The 16,879-nt window shown below is 40.1% G+C and overlaps 1 protein-coding gene across 1 annotated transcript in view; it reads left to right on the plus strand.

Annotated features, from left to right (window-relative positions):
• Positions 1 to 6,296, plus strand: part of LOC128449474 (nuclear factor of activated T-cells, cytoplasmic 1) — a 58,634-nt gene extending 52,338 nt beyond the window's left edge. Inside the window, exon 10 of the mRNA XM_053432671.1 lies at positions 4,484 to 6,296. Coding sequence (XP_053288646.1) covers positions 4,484 to 4,539 — 56 coding nt within the window. The 3' untranslated portion in view covers positions 4,540 to 6,296. The remainder of the gene's footprint in view (positions 1 to 4,483) is intronic.
• The last annotated feature ends 10,583 nt before the right edge of the window (positions 6,297 to 16,879 follow it).

Consider the following 16,879-nt stretch of genomic DNA (forward strand, 5'->3'; position numbering starts at 1 on the left):
CCTAGATATCGCAACCATTGCTTCTGTGTAGATGAAAAAACAAAACATCAATTGGACAGATTTTGTGAAATTACTGGTTAATTTCTGGGCAAATAATTTTTTTTTCCCAAAAGCAGAAAATGAACATGAATTATGAACTAAAAACAAAACATCTAATGAGTCTGATAATCAGCCTGTCATGTATCACATGTCACTCACTATGAATATGGACGTGTGTCTTTCCTTTAATTTGTTAACTTCTGTCTTTTTCAGACAGAGTTAGAAAGTCTCATGCTGAACATAGCAGAGTATTAAGGAGCTCAAGAGCCAGGTTTTCCTTTCAGCGGGTGGTGGAGACAAAAACAAAAGCTACAAGTGGCTAAATATGTATGTGTGAATGGAAACATCACAATCAGTTGAACCAGACATTAGATTGTCTTTACCCTGGCATCTCCAGAGTACAAAGTCAGTAGAATTTAGGATTGTGCAGATGTCGGGATCAAGCAGGTCATTCTATGGATAATTCACGGCGAGCATGCAGGCATGTTAATGACATTATATTTCCAGTAGGTGTGTGAACACAACTGAAACAGATAACCTGTGCTGCCTGCATGAAAAGGCAACTTCAGACAATGTCCAAACCTGATTCACTGTCAAGTTACCAAAAAGGCATTCGGAATGAAAGCCTCATCATTCATTTTCCTGTAAAGTCAAATTGCTCTGAACATTTGCACCAAAAAAATGTATAGGATACCGGCTCAACTGGCTTTAGTTTACAATCATCAATACTGTTGCTGTAGCAACTTTCCACAGTTGTGTAAAATCTTGGCTCATCACGTTGTAAACCGTCGTGTCGTGTCTGGTGTCTGACAAGCCTTCAATCCAACAAGTCCTCCAACCTAAACAACTGTATGGGCTGCCTGTCGCTGGTACCCATTGGAGCAAAGCAGCAGCAGTTGTTTTAGGTTTAATAAGTATCTTTGGTTTGAATCTCCACTTTGTCAGAAGCTTCTAATATGTTTGATCTTGGACAACCCGGCTCACAATGAGTCAGTTGTCCCCCTTTGGGTGCTACATCTTGTTGTTTCATGTGTGCACTACAATGGCAGCATGTGCTCTGCAAGCACTCCACTTGCCTATAGCAGGCAGAGACATATCATTTTCCAGCACAGATTATTTTAGTGAGGTCAACATTCATTCAACCAACAGTTACGCCCAATAGAGACGGGGTTTAGTTATAAGCCACTGTCAAAAACACTGGTAGGCCCACACAAAGGAGCTGAATTGTGCACTAAACTTGTTCAACATGGCTGACATCACAGTTAAGCACACTTATATTTTTGTGTCACTCTCACACCTGCCTGAAATAGATCTCCCAGCCGCCCAGCCCAAAGTATAAGTCCTGACAGGTCCACACTGTGGTTTACTGATTACTCTGGCACTACGGCTAATGAAGGATGTCACTCTGGGTAACTCAGACTAGCGAGGCCTTTTTTTTTCACCAGGGGAATATTCGGAGCTCAGTTTTCCGCTGTTTTTGTTTATTCATGAGAGGGTACCCTCCCAGTAACAGCTTTCCATTATTAACCTGGGAAACTGAAAAAAGAAGTTTCCAATACTAGTGAGATGGATGCCAGGACACTCAGAGTTCATTCATGTACATATGTGACAGTTAATGACAGTTGCATCATTATTGTGTGGCATAACATAGGGGTTCTTTTAAAATAACATGTACAAATCATTCAACGTGAAAGTCAGCTGGCTAGCAGGCTTTTTAGAACACTAAAATGAGCTTAACAAGGCCCAGTTTGCAAAGGGAATTGTGAACCTATACCCCTGCCCATCCACAATATGCGAGGGAATAGATTTTTTAGAGCCAAATTCCACTCCGAACAAAATGTTCCCAAGCATGTGTGACTGCCTTCCCTTGTGCTGCATATTTGTGGTTATCTAGTCACTTCATGGAAGGTAGAACAAAGTCGGAAAAGAAACGCTGTGCTATGTGGAAGAGGAAAGGTAGAAATCACTTAATTCGAAAAAATTGAAAAAGATTTGAAGAAGTGTTTTATAGAGTTTTGTCACAAATACATTCACAGTCAATACCTGTGTGTGTAGGTTTCATTACCTTTTCGGTAAAATGTCTTCATTTCTCAGAAGTTGTTTTGATAAAATAGAGACACAAGCTACCTCATTAAACACCTATAAATAGCAGCTTGGTATAGTGTTGTGGTGTAACAGTCGGCCACATCCTGTTTCTGAGATTCTCACATTGCCAGAGACAAAAACACAGGGGCCAGTGTTTTACCCTCTCTTCTTTATCACTTGTTTCATAAGAATGGAAAATCATTGAACATGCTAATGGAAAATATTAGTTGATAAAGCAACTGCGGTAAAATGTGGGCGGAGGAGACGTCACTTGTTGGGTTTTTCAAGCGTGACTGAAAGGAAGAAAGGAGGTCACAGCTTTCCCTCTGAGAAAGATTAAAAAAAGTACATTTGTTGGGTTTTCCCTTCCCCTCCTGGAGCTGTTTTCCCTCCTCAGCTAACAGTAATGAGCAACGACATTTTAATGTTTTGATCATTTAATTGTTACATGCGCTTGCACTTCCTTTATGTCCTGTGATGGCAGAACTAAAAATAAGTGCAGCGTGTAAATGCCTGTTTAGCCCGCAGCAGAATAGAGGTGAAAACAGCCAGCAGTGTTGGCACATGCCGGATTTTTCCAAAGGGAGCTCCTCCTGTTTAGGGAGGTGAATCCTAACCAACCTGTGAGTAGTGTTGTGTGTGTGTGTGTGTGTGTGTGTGTGTGTGTGTGTGTGTGTGTATGTGTGTGCGTGTGTGTTTGTGCACTCGTGGGTGGGTATTTGACAACATACAGAAAGCAGGATATGCTATTATAGGTGTGTGGCCTTCTTCTTTAAAAAGTGCAACAGTTTATTGTTTTCCTCCTCCTCTGCAAGAAGTGTACATATTTGTGTTGTGTTCACTTCCCATAGATCAGGTCAGCATTTTATCAGCAACACACTATAGTCATTCCATAAGTCATTGTATTGATCACCATTAACAGCATGAAAATAGTTGGGTATAGAAAAGGCTCCATCTTGTTTTCTTTTACTGGTGTTTTCGTGGTGATTAGCGCAGATGCTTCTACATTGACGAAGCAGTATCTAGCGATAACAAACTGCTTGCCCACTTTGAACCTCGGAGTGGGTGGACTTCCTGTCTCAGCTCCTCACTGCGGACGGTGGTCTCGCCAGACTCTTTCCCTCTCTATGTCTACATCAGGTCGCGTTATCGGGGCGAGCTCAGCGGCTGAGGAGCTTCTTGTTTGCGTTAGGCCACAGAGCTCGGGGTCCTCGCCGTCTTCACAGTCACTTCCCTCTGTTTTGCCAAAGAACACATAGCAGATAAAGGCAGGAGACTGATCTGTGTCTGCCTGAGTGTGGGAAAGGCGAGGGCACAGGAACTGGTGCAGGAAAGACGATGACTGAAAAACAAAGATGGGTGTACAGGGCCGATATGAGTTTTAAAGGCTGGTAATGACATTGATATGTTTGGATTGTGACTACTGATACCCAGTATTTTTCAACTGGATCATATCTATGCCAAGCATTCAGTGGTGTACGGCCAAATGTGACATTATTTATTGCAGCCTGGAAGTACTGAGGAGTTGCATCATTTCCAGTTAAAATTTTAAGGGCATTTATCTTTATAAATAAAGATAAATGCCACATTTTCGGCATGCCAGCTGCTTGGCCCGGGGCAAAAATTTGTTGTACGACCCCAAAGAGACGAGAGTAAAAATCTCATTAATTTTCTGAATAGAGATTTTGAATATCAGCCATAATACTGTAACCATACAAAGAAAAGTTATCACAAGCTCCTCATAGGTTCCTGTACCAGTCAAAAGTCAGTAAAAACGTTTTAAGAAAAACATGCTTTATTTGCCTTAAGAAGTACTACTACACTACCCATAATTCTCATGTGTAAAAGCAACATCTCTGATCACTGTTACCATGTAAATGTTTACCACAACCGTCATGTCAACAACAATTGGATGCTTCAGGGTCATATTATGTTTGCCAAAGAACGATTTCCTTCTCTAACTTGCTGTGATTTTTAGAATAAGAGTCCGAAATTATGTTAGGTTACATGCAGGTGCGCTGGAAGTCGTTGGAAATGGATCACTCACAATGGTTTATAAGATGTGTAGTTCCTTCACTCTTAAAATAAATAAAATAATATGAACACAGTCTTTTCCCTTTTCCTTTTCTAGTCTTGTCCCTTTTGTTTTTTGCTCTGAATCAAATGTTTTATGGGTCTAAATGGTTTGCATAGCTGGTCAGCGTCATTTTATTCAGATATTCTGGTAGATAGTCAATGGAGAAAAATGTATGGGAAATTGACTTCTTGAACCTTCCTATCACGTGCCTTACATCTGTAACTTCTAGGCCACCTTGCTTTGCCATAAATTAACTGACGAATTTGTCTTTTGTTTCCACAGTCAACGAGATCATCAGGAACGACCTCTCCAGCATCTCCGTGCATACCCATGCATAGACACCACGGAGTCCAGACACGCACTCAAACTGCAGCAGCAGCAGCAACAACAACAACAACAAAGATGATGAAGAAAAGCGTTTTGGACCAGGATCTCCCACTGGACCACCGTTGCCATCCTTCTCTCTGAAACACTTGCTGCCTATTCACATAGACAATCACTGGCAAACTCTATGTGAATAAATAGATGAACGTTATATTTACAGAAAAGGGAAGTGATATCAGGGGCAAAGTATACGAGTACACTTGCCTTAATAATTCACAGCAGACATTCTTTAGTGGACCAACAACGAGACTGAATTACTCTACTATCGTTGAAAAATGACAATCTTCATTTCGAGCGTGATCTGTATGTTATTGCATGGACAAACTAACAGGAGAACACGAGTCGTGCTTCATCACTTTGGTTCATTTGTTTGTACAGTCAGTCCGCGACAACTTAATCGGTGCCTTACAAGTGAAATTGACAGCAGACAACAGCAGCAGTCACACACATGCAAATGGTCGGTAGCCCAAAGTGGAAGTTTTTATACGACACTTTTGTATCATTTCAAATTATTTGTTTACAGGGAAACTGATTCAAAAGGCTAGAAAATATATAGGGAGTATGGAGTATGTGAATTGTATTTGTTTTTCTCGCTTCCTTATTATCCCATTGTTCATTTATACTGAATGTTATTGTATGATATTCTTTTGTATAAACATGTATTTGAAAATATGTATGCCTTATGCTTTTGTCGTGCTGTTTGCTATGTTAGCGTTTCCTTTTTTCTCCCATTTGTCTTCCCCCTTGTATGATTTGTACCATTTCTACTCTCCTGCATTTTGCTTTTCACCTTAGTGCCTATTTTTAATCATCCTGTCCCGGTCTTCCAGCCCGCCGCCCAGATCATGACATGATGATGCACAGACAATCAGAGAAATATATAACACATATCCTACGACAACAGTTCCTGGCTGCAGGGAGTCACCGCTCCACCTCCCTCCAGCTATAAGATAGTAGAACAATGGTATGCTTACCTGCTGAATTTAAACAAGAATACTCTAGGACAATATATATATTTGTCTGTTACTTCTTGCGCTGCAGGTTTTCATGTAAATAGGCACAGGGGTAATGGAAGTTATGCCACCGGCTCAGTTTTAAATCATCATCTGGGTGATTTCACTGAGGAGTTGGCAGGTTCTTAGATGTTGGCAATAATTGATCTGATCAAACCAAAGGATTTTAACTTTGGTGAAATTATTGTCAGAGTTTCCTTTTCCTGGCAGAGACTTTAGTGTAGAATGGTTCCCCATACTAAAAAAAGGAACATTATGCACTTTACCGTAGGAGCCGAGCAGGTTTTCCTGCCTCCAGACCAAATATTGTAGATTGATTTCCACTGTCATGTCATAAGTGCACCTACATGGACTCTTCTTTCCCACAGCTGCAGTCTTTCCATGTCTTCTGATTTTTGGAGCATGCACACATACTATTGTCGGGGATCTTTTAGCTGTCAGTAGCTTCCCATATAGCTTCTTAATACATTTTTGGACATATAGTATAATAGCATGATACAATTGTATAAATAAGGTTTCTTATTTTGTGCCTTACTCTCTTTTTCTTGGCTACAAGATCGTTGCAACTCTGTAATGCTTTTCTGTGTAGGCACAAGGTGGAACATGTTTCTCTTTAATATGAGATATTTATGAAAAATGAAATGTGTTTTAATTGCATTTAATGTGTTCTCAACAATTCATTAATAAATGGCATAATGGTGACCATATGAACAAAGTCCTGTTATTTTGGTGTTATATTTACATTGAATCAAGTTAATGAACAAATATATAGACAAGTAGTAAGTACTTGACTGAAGTATTAAAAGTAAAATTACACAGTGAGTCCCAGCAGTGACCTCTACTGAATCAATTTGTCTCTGCTGGATGCAGGGTCATGCTCGCTATAATTGCTGAACCAATTCACCTCTTGTAATTTATTACTTTTAAAAATATAGAAGCCAAAGTGAACGTGTAAGACAATACATTGTACAACTGTAGAGGAGAAGAAAGTAAAGATATTTGCTGATCAGTGTATTGGGGTAAAAGTGATTAGAAAATGAATCTATTTAAGTAAAGTACAGATCGATGAAAAATGTACTTCAGCACAGTAGCAAAGTAAATGTCCCTTCTTGACTTCTTGATACTTATTATTAGTTTATTTTATATATACACACTGTATATATTTTTTGGGGGGGATAAGTATCCTCTTTGTCATTTTGTTTTTATGGCAGCTATTTATGTGATATGTGTTATTGTGTTTACATCAAACAAAACAAAACAATATTTCCTCTACTGGAAAGGTGAACGGTGAATATCACTTCCTTTATTCCAAATGATTGTGAGTGAGTACATCCCTGCTGTACTGTGGCTTTTCATGATCCCTGTTCAAAGTCAAGCTTAAATATTTTATGGACTTTAAAAAAAAAAGTTTTTATTTTGGGGGGATTATTTAAAAATTATGTACTCTCTCGTTTTATCTTCCTCCCCTCTCAGTTCAACCTAAAATATATGTTTTTACTATATCATGGATGGGCCATATGGCTGTGCTTTAGTTTTAAGGCTTTTTCACGAAGCCAGCCGTGTGATTTCTTGTGTTATACAGCTTGACCTTAATAAACTCTCATACTGTTTCCAACCTGTACCTATATCCCCAATAAAACCTGAAATGGGACAGTTGGACATTGACAAGGGAAAAAGTGCACAACAAAATAGTGCCTGCTAGCACTTGTAATTTTAAAGCCTGTATTGTTTTACCTTAATAACATTTTTACTGTCATTTCTACAAAATAGTGTTTGGAGGTAATAAACTGACAGATTTATATGTTGCTAAATTTCCCTTTGCCATTGGCAGCACAGTGGGAGCTTAAGTAAATCACAACAGGTGGGATTTGGTCTCGACTTCCACACATGTTTCAAACTGAAATGCAAACAAACCTACAGCGAAGTTTAGCGAGAGAGAAGGCAACAAGCTGCTGATGTGCCAAGTGCAAGCAGAGGCCTGTGTTCTCCGTTGAGTATTGTCAGTGGTGGGTAGTTATGAGTGAAACAGCTCTCCGCCATGGGAGCTGTGCCACGCTCCTGTGTACCACCTGCCAGTCCTGCAGACTTTTTCCATCAAGCGAAGTTATGAAGCGCCCATCCCCATAGTGACAGAAGGCAGGCCTAGGCGGTGCTCCCCTGTACGGCCGTGGTAAGCCCAAAATAGAAGTGCTATTTACAGATGCAGTCACGCCCCTTTTTCCTGGCACCCAGTTCTCCTCACCTTAGTCTTCCTCTGACAGCTTTGTCGCCTTTGACACAGTGGAGTGATGACGCCGGGCCATGGTTTCCATTGCCCAAGCAGAAGTTGAGTATCAGGTCACTACCTAAAGTAATGAAATATACAAGATATGAACACAAATGCCGCCGCAGATTGATTCGACAATTCATATCAATTCCTGCATATGATGTATTTATTTAAATTATTAAACTGAGCAGATAGTGATGATCTGAGATTAATTGACATTGTTGATACTGTTCAAAATTCAGACAACGGGCCTCTGAACTAATCTAGCCAGTGATTATAGTCATTTTTAGACATGATCTTCACATTTCCACATATGAACAAAGCAGCAGGAGATTCTCCGGTCAAAAGCATTCAAAACAGAAACTTTTCTGGAGCGTTTAGACAAGGCATCATGCAGGAGGCAGTCACATTAATTCCCCTGCTGAGATCATGTGTTTTTATACACAAGACATCAACAGTGGCATCGGCCCGTATCACGAAAAAATCTTCAATCTATTTTTTCCAAGTTGACATCTTCGTCAGTGTCTTCTACTGGCACTTCTTTGTTTAATTTTAATTTTATTACCTTTTGCATCAGCTGTTTGTTATCTCATCAATATGTCCACTCGTAGTAATACCTACGGATTATCTCGTGCTGTTTTTTTTAACTTGGGCTAATTCGGACATTATCCAGAGTTTTTACTAGGGGGCTGGCAGGACTCAGACTTTTGTAATCTCACATACAGCTCCTGTGGATAATTTCAGGAGATTATCCGCTGTTCAGTACATGTCTCAAAGCAGCTAAATTAAGTCATAATCAGACAATATCTACCTTGATTTGTTAATGGATTGCTATGTTTTATATTTGACAGAACTGGGCTAGCTCTTTTTATCCCTGTAGTCAGGCTTTATGCTAAACTACACTAAGCTAAGTCTCTTAAACCCAAAGTTTAAATGGAGCAACATTGAGAGTGGTATTGATTTTTCCTATGTGTAAACAAGAACGAAAATAAGTGTACTGAATGATTGCTCTACAGTTTAAAGCAGGAATCAAACACTGGCGGGATCAGACTGTTTCCTAGAATATGTTCCCATGATGTGTCTGTGTGGCTTACACAATTTGTAGGAAAAATAAATGGCTCACATAGGCATGTGTATTCTGTTTTCATTTTAAGACTGATGGTCACTGTATAGCTCTGCAGCAGCATTTTTTTTAAAGGTGTTTTATTGCACATCCTATTTGATACTGACAAGCGATTCAGGAATAAGAGTCATGCTGGCTTTTCTTGTTTGGCGTCAGAAAAGTGTTGGTAGGTTGTCGACTTGGCTTTAGCTACTGATAATGCATGAAAATGATTTATTTGCTATCTACAAGTTTTTTTTTCTTCTCCTAACTTCAAGCCAACTGATCTTTCTCCTGCTGGAATTGGATGTGCTTATGTAGAACTAACTTTTTCCATGAGTTCACTGATTTTACAAAGGAAAGATTTTCGAAATTAAGAGATTTTTTTTTTTTTTAAATAGAAGTCACTAAAATATATTCGTGTAAAATGTCAAATATTACGACGTCAGATACGTTTCCACTGATTATCTGACAAAATGCTGGAGACGGCTGATCCGATGATCTCACTGAACGACTGCTGGGCTGAGTAACAGACAGACAGCAACTCTGCCACTTGATGGCCAAAGCAGAGACAACAGTGCAGACGAGCAAATGGTCTGTCCATGCAATCACCGCGAGTGCAGCGCGTGCCATTTTCTCCCCGAGGTCCACATGCACACAGCACCTGGCAGAGGGCACAACTTAGAAGTTTCATTGTGCGGATTTATAGCAGCTTTATGGCCTCACTTCCTCCTCGATTGAATTCCCACAGAGCCCTTGATTTGGCCTTTTATAAAGTGAGTGCATGGGCGCAGCGCTACAGCTCCTGCTCTTGTCTCTCATCGGCCATCTGCAGGCAGTAAATCCTCAATATACCTCTCTTATGAGGGGCATGTTGAGAGAACCACGGGGGTGGCTTTAAGAGATGCTTTAAGAGATAATTGCTCGACCATACTGAGGCACCTTTGATAGTTGTGTCCCATAAGCCAGTTCTACACTTGATCTTCTAAGGTCCCTTGAGAAAGATTTTGAGATTTCTTTTTATTCTTCAGAAACATATGTCAGAAGGCTATAAACAGACCGTCTTATCAATTACGTTTAGTATGATAAAGGAAGAAGATGAGGACCATATGTGTGTGTGTGTGTGTGTGTGTGTGTGTGTGTGTGTGTGTGTGTTTACATGTGTGCTTTCGATCTGTTTAGGGTGTGGCTCTCTGGCTCCACAGGTGTACAGAGACCCTTTCATGGGACTTCTCACATGTGACAGCACCAGCACCGGAGATGATCCACCGACAGGCTGACAGGGTGACATCGTCGCTGCCGCACAGACAAATCACCTTTTTAAAAGACACTTTAAGAGACGCCGAGAAAAGACAACCAGATGGGGCCTGGAAAATCTTGTGCCGTCTTTTATTCTCCATCTGCAATCATTCAGCTTGATTCACTCTCTCTTTTGTGACGCGTGAAATGTTGTGCAAGGATTTATAAAATTTTAGCGGTCCGACAGATGTTCGAGCTAAAGAAATGTGAAAAGTGAGAATTATCTTTAAGTGCGTGTTTATACGATCACAACACGTGAGTTCTCTTTCTCTACATCAAAGACAGTGGATCCAATAGCCCCATCTAGTTCACCCTAAGAGCTCCATTTCTTCAAGGAAAAAACCCCCCCTCAAGACATCTCCACCAATCATTCTTCCATTGTTTGCTGTAAATGATTCGGTACATATGCAGAATGTTTACGTTGGAGTACACTGTAGCGCACATTAGGGATGCTCTTAATGGGCTACAGTAAAAGCCCTTGCTAGTCAAGAGTTCAGGCAGGTGCAGACTCTTACAGTAGATAAAGGAGCCTGGCACTGGAGATGAGTTCACGACAATCACTGTGAGGCTTTTAGACGCCTTCTCAAAGCTCAATCTTCATTTCCCCTGACACTGATTTTGCAATAAGGATCCGGAGAAAAGGGGAATGTCCATCTATTCATTTTAATGATCCCTCATTATTGACTGCTGGCAGGGTGGGGGCGGGCAAAGGTAATGACTCTTTATCTTTGCTGGCCAATCACTCCTCTTAAAGGAATAAGACTCTAAATAAGGCCACTAATGGATGCCCAGTCTGACCTTAGGATGACCCCATATGCAACCCATGCAAACTGACTTCCCGACATGATGGAGTAAGAGTTTGCTGCTTTTGTTAAATCGGTCTTGTTTAACTGAGGTGGTTATGATGTAGAATAGAAGAAATTGTCGTTATGAGTGTCAAACCACAAATTCCATGTGGTTTTAATACTGATTTAAATACAGCCTAAATGGCCTAATGTTACTGCAGCTGAATTTTGGGTGTAAGTTTAAACTCATTAATGGGGCAAGAGTTGGGGATTTGGGGATCTGGATAATTCTGTATTGCTTGAGTTAGAAGAGAAAATCAATTCATGTCTGTGTTTCAAATATTAAGCTACAGCCAGCTGGTCTGACTCTGTCCACAGGTTATGAAAACTACCTCTCAGCACCTCCAAAATTCAGTATAAGAATTAAAAAACTTCATAAAACTAGTTTTATGTCCTTACAAGATTTAGAAAGAAAGATATTGAGCCAAATGCGGGATAGACCCTGGACAGGTTGCGATCGCAAAGAGTGGATCCAACCATTGTATTATGAGAAGAATATGTTACATGGTTAGACTAAATTTAACTTTAATGTATCCTTATATCCTATATTATTTTACGGAAAAATATTAGTTACCCTTGTGAGTCAGTCTCAGCTGTTAATCATGCCATTTTATGTTTCTGTTTATATAGCAAGAACTGATTCAAATCAAAATTACAGGAAAAAATGTACCTGTGAACATACATCCGTGTGACCAGAACTACCAGTCTTTACTTTTGGAAGCTGTCTTGCAGGTCGGTAGTTGCACCAGCTTTAATCATACTATTTCTTATATTAAAAACACTGTGCCCAACCAAAACATCATCTGTCTAACACCTGTTTAACCATGAATCCTTTTTATTGTACTTTGTATTCATCATCAGCTAGAATGTTGTTTAACCTTTCAACAGACCCAGGCTAGTAGTTTCCCTATGTTTCCAGTCTTTATGCTAAGCTAAGCTAACAGGCCGCTGGATCCAGCTACAGTAAATATTTACTGTATAGGCAAGGCAATAATCCTCATCCAACTCTTTGCAAAGTTTGAATAAGTGCATCTCCCTAAAAGTCCAGCTTCAAATCCAGATATTTTATCTGCACCCACTGCATTTTTTATTACATACTGATGTTGTCTTTAGCAAATAACCTTAGAAGGACTTGCAAGAAATTGATACTACATTTTAGAACTCCAGAACAATTTGAGTGTGTACAAGCATTCTAATTTATATAAAATCCTTCTGTGTGTGCATAGCACAACAACGTCTAACTGCAGATGATTTAGCCTTTACTTTAGTGTTTGTGTGTGCATGTGTGTCTGTACCTGCTTGTGCATCTTAACCCATCTTAGCTGTCATCAGTCTATCAAGGTAATGAACCCTACTTTACTGCAGCCTCCAACAGCTCTTTAAGGCATACTTCACACCACTGAAGAAATACACTCAGGTATTAGTTGTTCTGCCTGGATGGTCTGCTGGATGATGGGTGGGCGGGGATGTTATTAGGAGCATTCATCTACAAGGCTCCCCAAGCCATACTATACTGAAACTGACCACAAGACAACCCTATCATCCTCAAAGATTACCTGTCTCCTGCACTGTATATGAATGTTTTATCATAAAAGCTTTTCTTTTTTGCTAAGTGCCTCCTTGAGTGTTTGCTTTTAACTTTTGATTACTTTATGTCTTGTTGTGAGGGAGAAAAAAGGAAAAGGGCCCGGACCATTCGAATATAATGGACTTAACGGGAAAGGTAGTCTCTGTTGCTTCATTGAGAGGAGGAAGCATGGCGGTGTAATCCACCTCAGTGGGTGTGAAAAAGTTTGGACCAGGTGGTCATTTCGATGTCTTGGGATAAAACAGAGTTTTTATCTCGACGTTGACAAAATGGGCCAAGCAGGTGGAGAGAGCCAAGGGAGAAAACAAGCGTGACACAATCAAGTACATAAAACGATACGGCAGAGATTGTATGGGATCCATATGTTTCTGTCTGCGAGGAAATATAGGATGTCATGCATCACGGTGTAAAAGGACAAATCTGCGTTTGATGTGGTCGATCACATCTCATTTGGTTCTTTTTTTATATGATAGCCGAGTTTGTCTTTCATAAAATCTTGAGTCATTTATATGAAAAAATATTTTTCTCTTTTGGTCTAGACAGAGGTTTCCAGCCCCCAGCACCCCACCCTCCTCTGCCCCCCTCCTCCTCTAGGTTTTACCAGACATCGCGTTGTGAGAGGGGAATGGTCGATTGCATAACGGCAGGCGAGACTTGATCGTTCCTGGCCCTCTCGCAAAATTCAATCATTCTCTGCATACTCCAATCCCATGACGGCCCATTAAAGAACAGCACGAGCTAGGATTTCCCCTCATGTGTTTTAAATTGAAATTACAGTCACAGAGTCTGCCATGTGCATGAATCTGAGGAAGACGAGGACCGCGGTTATAAAGGAGATATCAAAAAATGGCTGGAGTGAAGAAGGGGAGGAGACGGCCAGGCAGAGTGATAAGGACTTGCACTCTTCGCTCTCTTTCTCTTATTTATATTACTTGCGTCATTCTGCCGCCCTCATTCATACTGGCAGACTGTCCACTTTATATCTGAATGTCATTTCATTCTGATTTTGATTGCATAACACTCGAAGGGAAGTCTTCATCTTTTTATTAGACATTTTCAGAGAGACACACAAAACTAAATTCCACCTAATCTTGAATGTTTCCCTTGTGTCAAAGCTGTGGCTGCAAGCAGGTCTGCAGCGAATGAACTCAGCACTCCATAAGTCACAGAAACTACAGGAAGAGATAAGCAGAAGAGGTGAAATATAAGAATCAACGCCGATGACCCCAGATGTTTTCTGAGGAACCACTGGGATCTGAATCAGAGTCTGACTGGCCATGAGTTCCTCATTCCTTCATGTCCCTGTGGACCGGAGGAAGGATAAAGACGCGCACACACGCACACAAACACACACACACACGGATAAGACAAACTCTCTTTCTGATTTAGTGTGTGGAGGATATGATGCATACGTGACTATGGGGACTCGGGCAAACACCCCAGAGAGATGCATCACTCCTCACCTTCAGTATGGTTCAACAATATTAGGGTATTTTTGGAATGACAAAAAGCAGTATAGAGACAGAATTATAAAGGGTATGCAAAAAACTAATATTTGTTTTAACGTGTCATTTACCTGATGAGATTTCAATCTGAGTAATTTAGTCCTACAGATCAAAACAATGCACCATATTATTTTAATCTTTAAATTCAACTGCAGCTGTGAGACACCTCGAGCAGATCTACCAGTCATACAGTGACATCTAGTGTTAGTTTTATAGAAGTGCAAGAATCAAATACTAATGAATAATTTTTCTGTAAAAAGACTGCTAGATAGATTTGAACTAATCATAAAGTAAACCAGTGCACTAACACCAGTATTTTATGAAAAATAGTTTTATATTAGAAATATTTTCTTCCAATGGCAAAGTGTAAAATACATTACCTTTTCACATATTGCACAAACAAATAGTTAAAAAATGGAAAGCAAGAAAAACACAGACACACCCATCTCTATACAATGTTCAGAAACATCAGAGCAGAGAGTGTGTCAACCACCTTTTCATTGCCTAAAGCCCAGCTCATAGGCTCAAATATGTCAAGTCATTCGGAATCAGTGCAACAGTTGAGCAAGGCAGCTGATTTCAAACACCATGTAGAGGTTAGAGGTGACCGTCCACCAGGATGCAGTGGGGCACACTCCCAGAAAATAACTATGATTGGTTTTAAAGGGGAGAAGAGTACATGTAGGATCAGCAATCATTTTTATTGAGCAAAGACTCGCTGGCATTAGATGTACGCACTAAAACTGTACTGAATTTGCTGGTTGTCACTGATCTGGGTTTCTGGACACACTTTAGCCAATCAAACTCTGAGCACTGATCTGGGTTCATCTGTCCTCTACAGAACATCTGATGCGAGGATGTTGTGACAACAACCCTGGGGCTGCTCGATCATTGCAAAATTCATGATCACGATTATTTTGGTCCTTCTTGTACTTTAAAGAAAAATAAATAATTTCTACACTTCCTGAGTGAGCAGTGTAGTTTAGGCAGTCTCTCCTATTTTCATGAAATTATCTTTCACCACTGTTTCAATGTTTATCTGAACATCATGTCACAAACTGCCTGTACCAGTTTTTAACGTGAAAGGAATGCAGCGTTTCTGTTGAGTTAATCAATTAATTTGTTGTTACAAGCTGGTTTTGATTGTTATTGCAGGACCTGAACATGTACAGCTTCAAAATGTACAGTGTTTCCTCTGTTTTTTTTAAAGCATAACTGCAATGTCTTTGTGAGCAGGCCGCACAGCCTTCTGTCATAAGGCTAGACAAAACAACAACATAATTACAAAATGAAACAAAGGATAATAATTATTTTATGTTGATTACTTTTATTAATAATCGTTAATTGCCCAGCCCTACTACAACCAACAACTAAAGTTTGGAGATCAAGCCATGTGTGCCTCTAATGGTGCACAATGCTTTATGAGGTGGAGGTGGAACGAGAGGGCTCTTAGGGCTATAGGACATAACTTGTTCTTAAAGTTGACCTTAATTGCAAATCACAGAAAGGGGAAGCATGTGAAAGAAGTAATCTCTCCTCAAGGGTCAGGCGATATGGCCTAAAACTGATATTGCGATATTTTTAAGCTAATCCTATACACGATATATATCTCAATATTTTGAAATGTTAAATTCAACCCTTAGATTTATACATTTCACCAGTAGGATGATTCAAGTAGACCTTATATTTTTTGTTACTCGATGTAAAAAGGGGGAAATCACAAATAACTTACATTTAGCAAACTGTTTATTTTTAACCAGACAGGTGCACTCATAAGCTTTTAATAAAACGAAATACATAATTTCATGGTAGGCCTTCCTACTCTGGCCTAGTGCTTAAAGACCCTTAAAAAAACAGAGCTCAAAGCAACAAAAGTGCATTCAACAGGATTCCTTGAGAAAGACATTTCAAAACCATATAACTTAAAGTGTGCTTTTCTGCTTGATCATGTTTGTAACAACAGATCATTTTATAAATGGAAAATAAAAATACCATTGTGTGCAAACCACAGAGACAGAAGTCCAGGCACCATAGTAAGGGGATTTTCAGTTTATCAGCATCCTCCAATCTAGAGGTAAGTGAGGGGACGGGGCAGCCCGTTAGTGAAACTCCTGTTCTCCAGCCCTTCACATTGCCACACTATCACCCGTCGTCTTCAGAGTGGGTGAAGACTCCTGGGTCTATGTTAGATGTCCGATTGAAAATACTTTTAGCTCGCCTTCAGAAGGAGGGGCAAGAACGTCAGTTTCACCTGCGGAGCAGGGAGTTGGAATTAAAGAAAATTGAGGCAGAGAATGCGTTAAAGATGCGCCAGTTAGAAATGCATGCAGGAGTGGCCCGTTATGTTACCACTGTTGGCATGGAGTTTTCGTATTCTACTCTGGAATTTGCTGTGAGCAAAAACATTTTTTTCCGTGAGTCTGTGATTGAGGCATACTTCAGTGCATTTGAACGGATTGCCGCAGCTTTGCACTGGCCTGAGGATGTGTGGGCTATTTTATTATAATGTAAGTTAGCTGGTAAAGCTCAGGAAACTTACTCTTCTGTCTGTGGAGGACCGATTGAATTATGATAAAGTCAAAAGGGCTATTTTGTGGGCGTATGAGTTAGTCCCTGAGGCTTACAGGCAGTGTTTAAGCAGTCTTAGGAAACATAGTGGTATTTCCCTTGTGTATG

The sequence above is a fragment of the Pleuronectes platessa genome, chromosome 10 (genome assembly GCF_947347685.1).
Source record: "Pleuronectes platessa chromosome 10, fPlePla1.1, whole genome shotgun sequence".
NCBI classification, from domain to species: Eukaryota; Metazoa; Chordata; class Actinopteri; order Pleuronectiformes; family Pleuronectidae; genus Pleuronectes; species Pleuronectes platessa.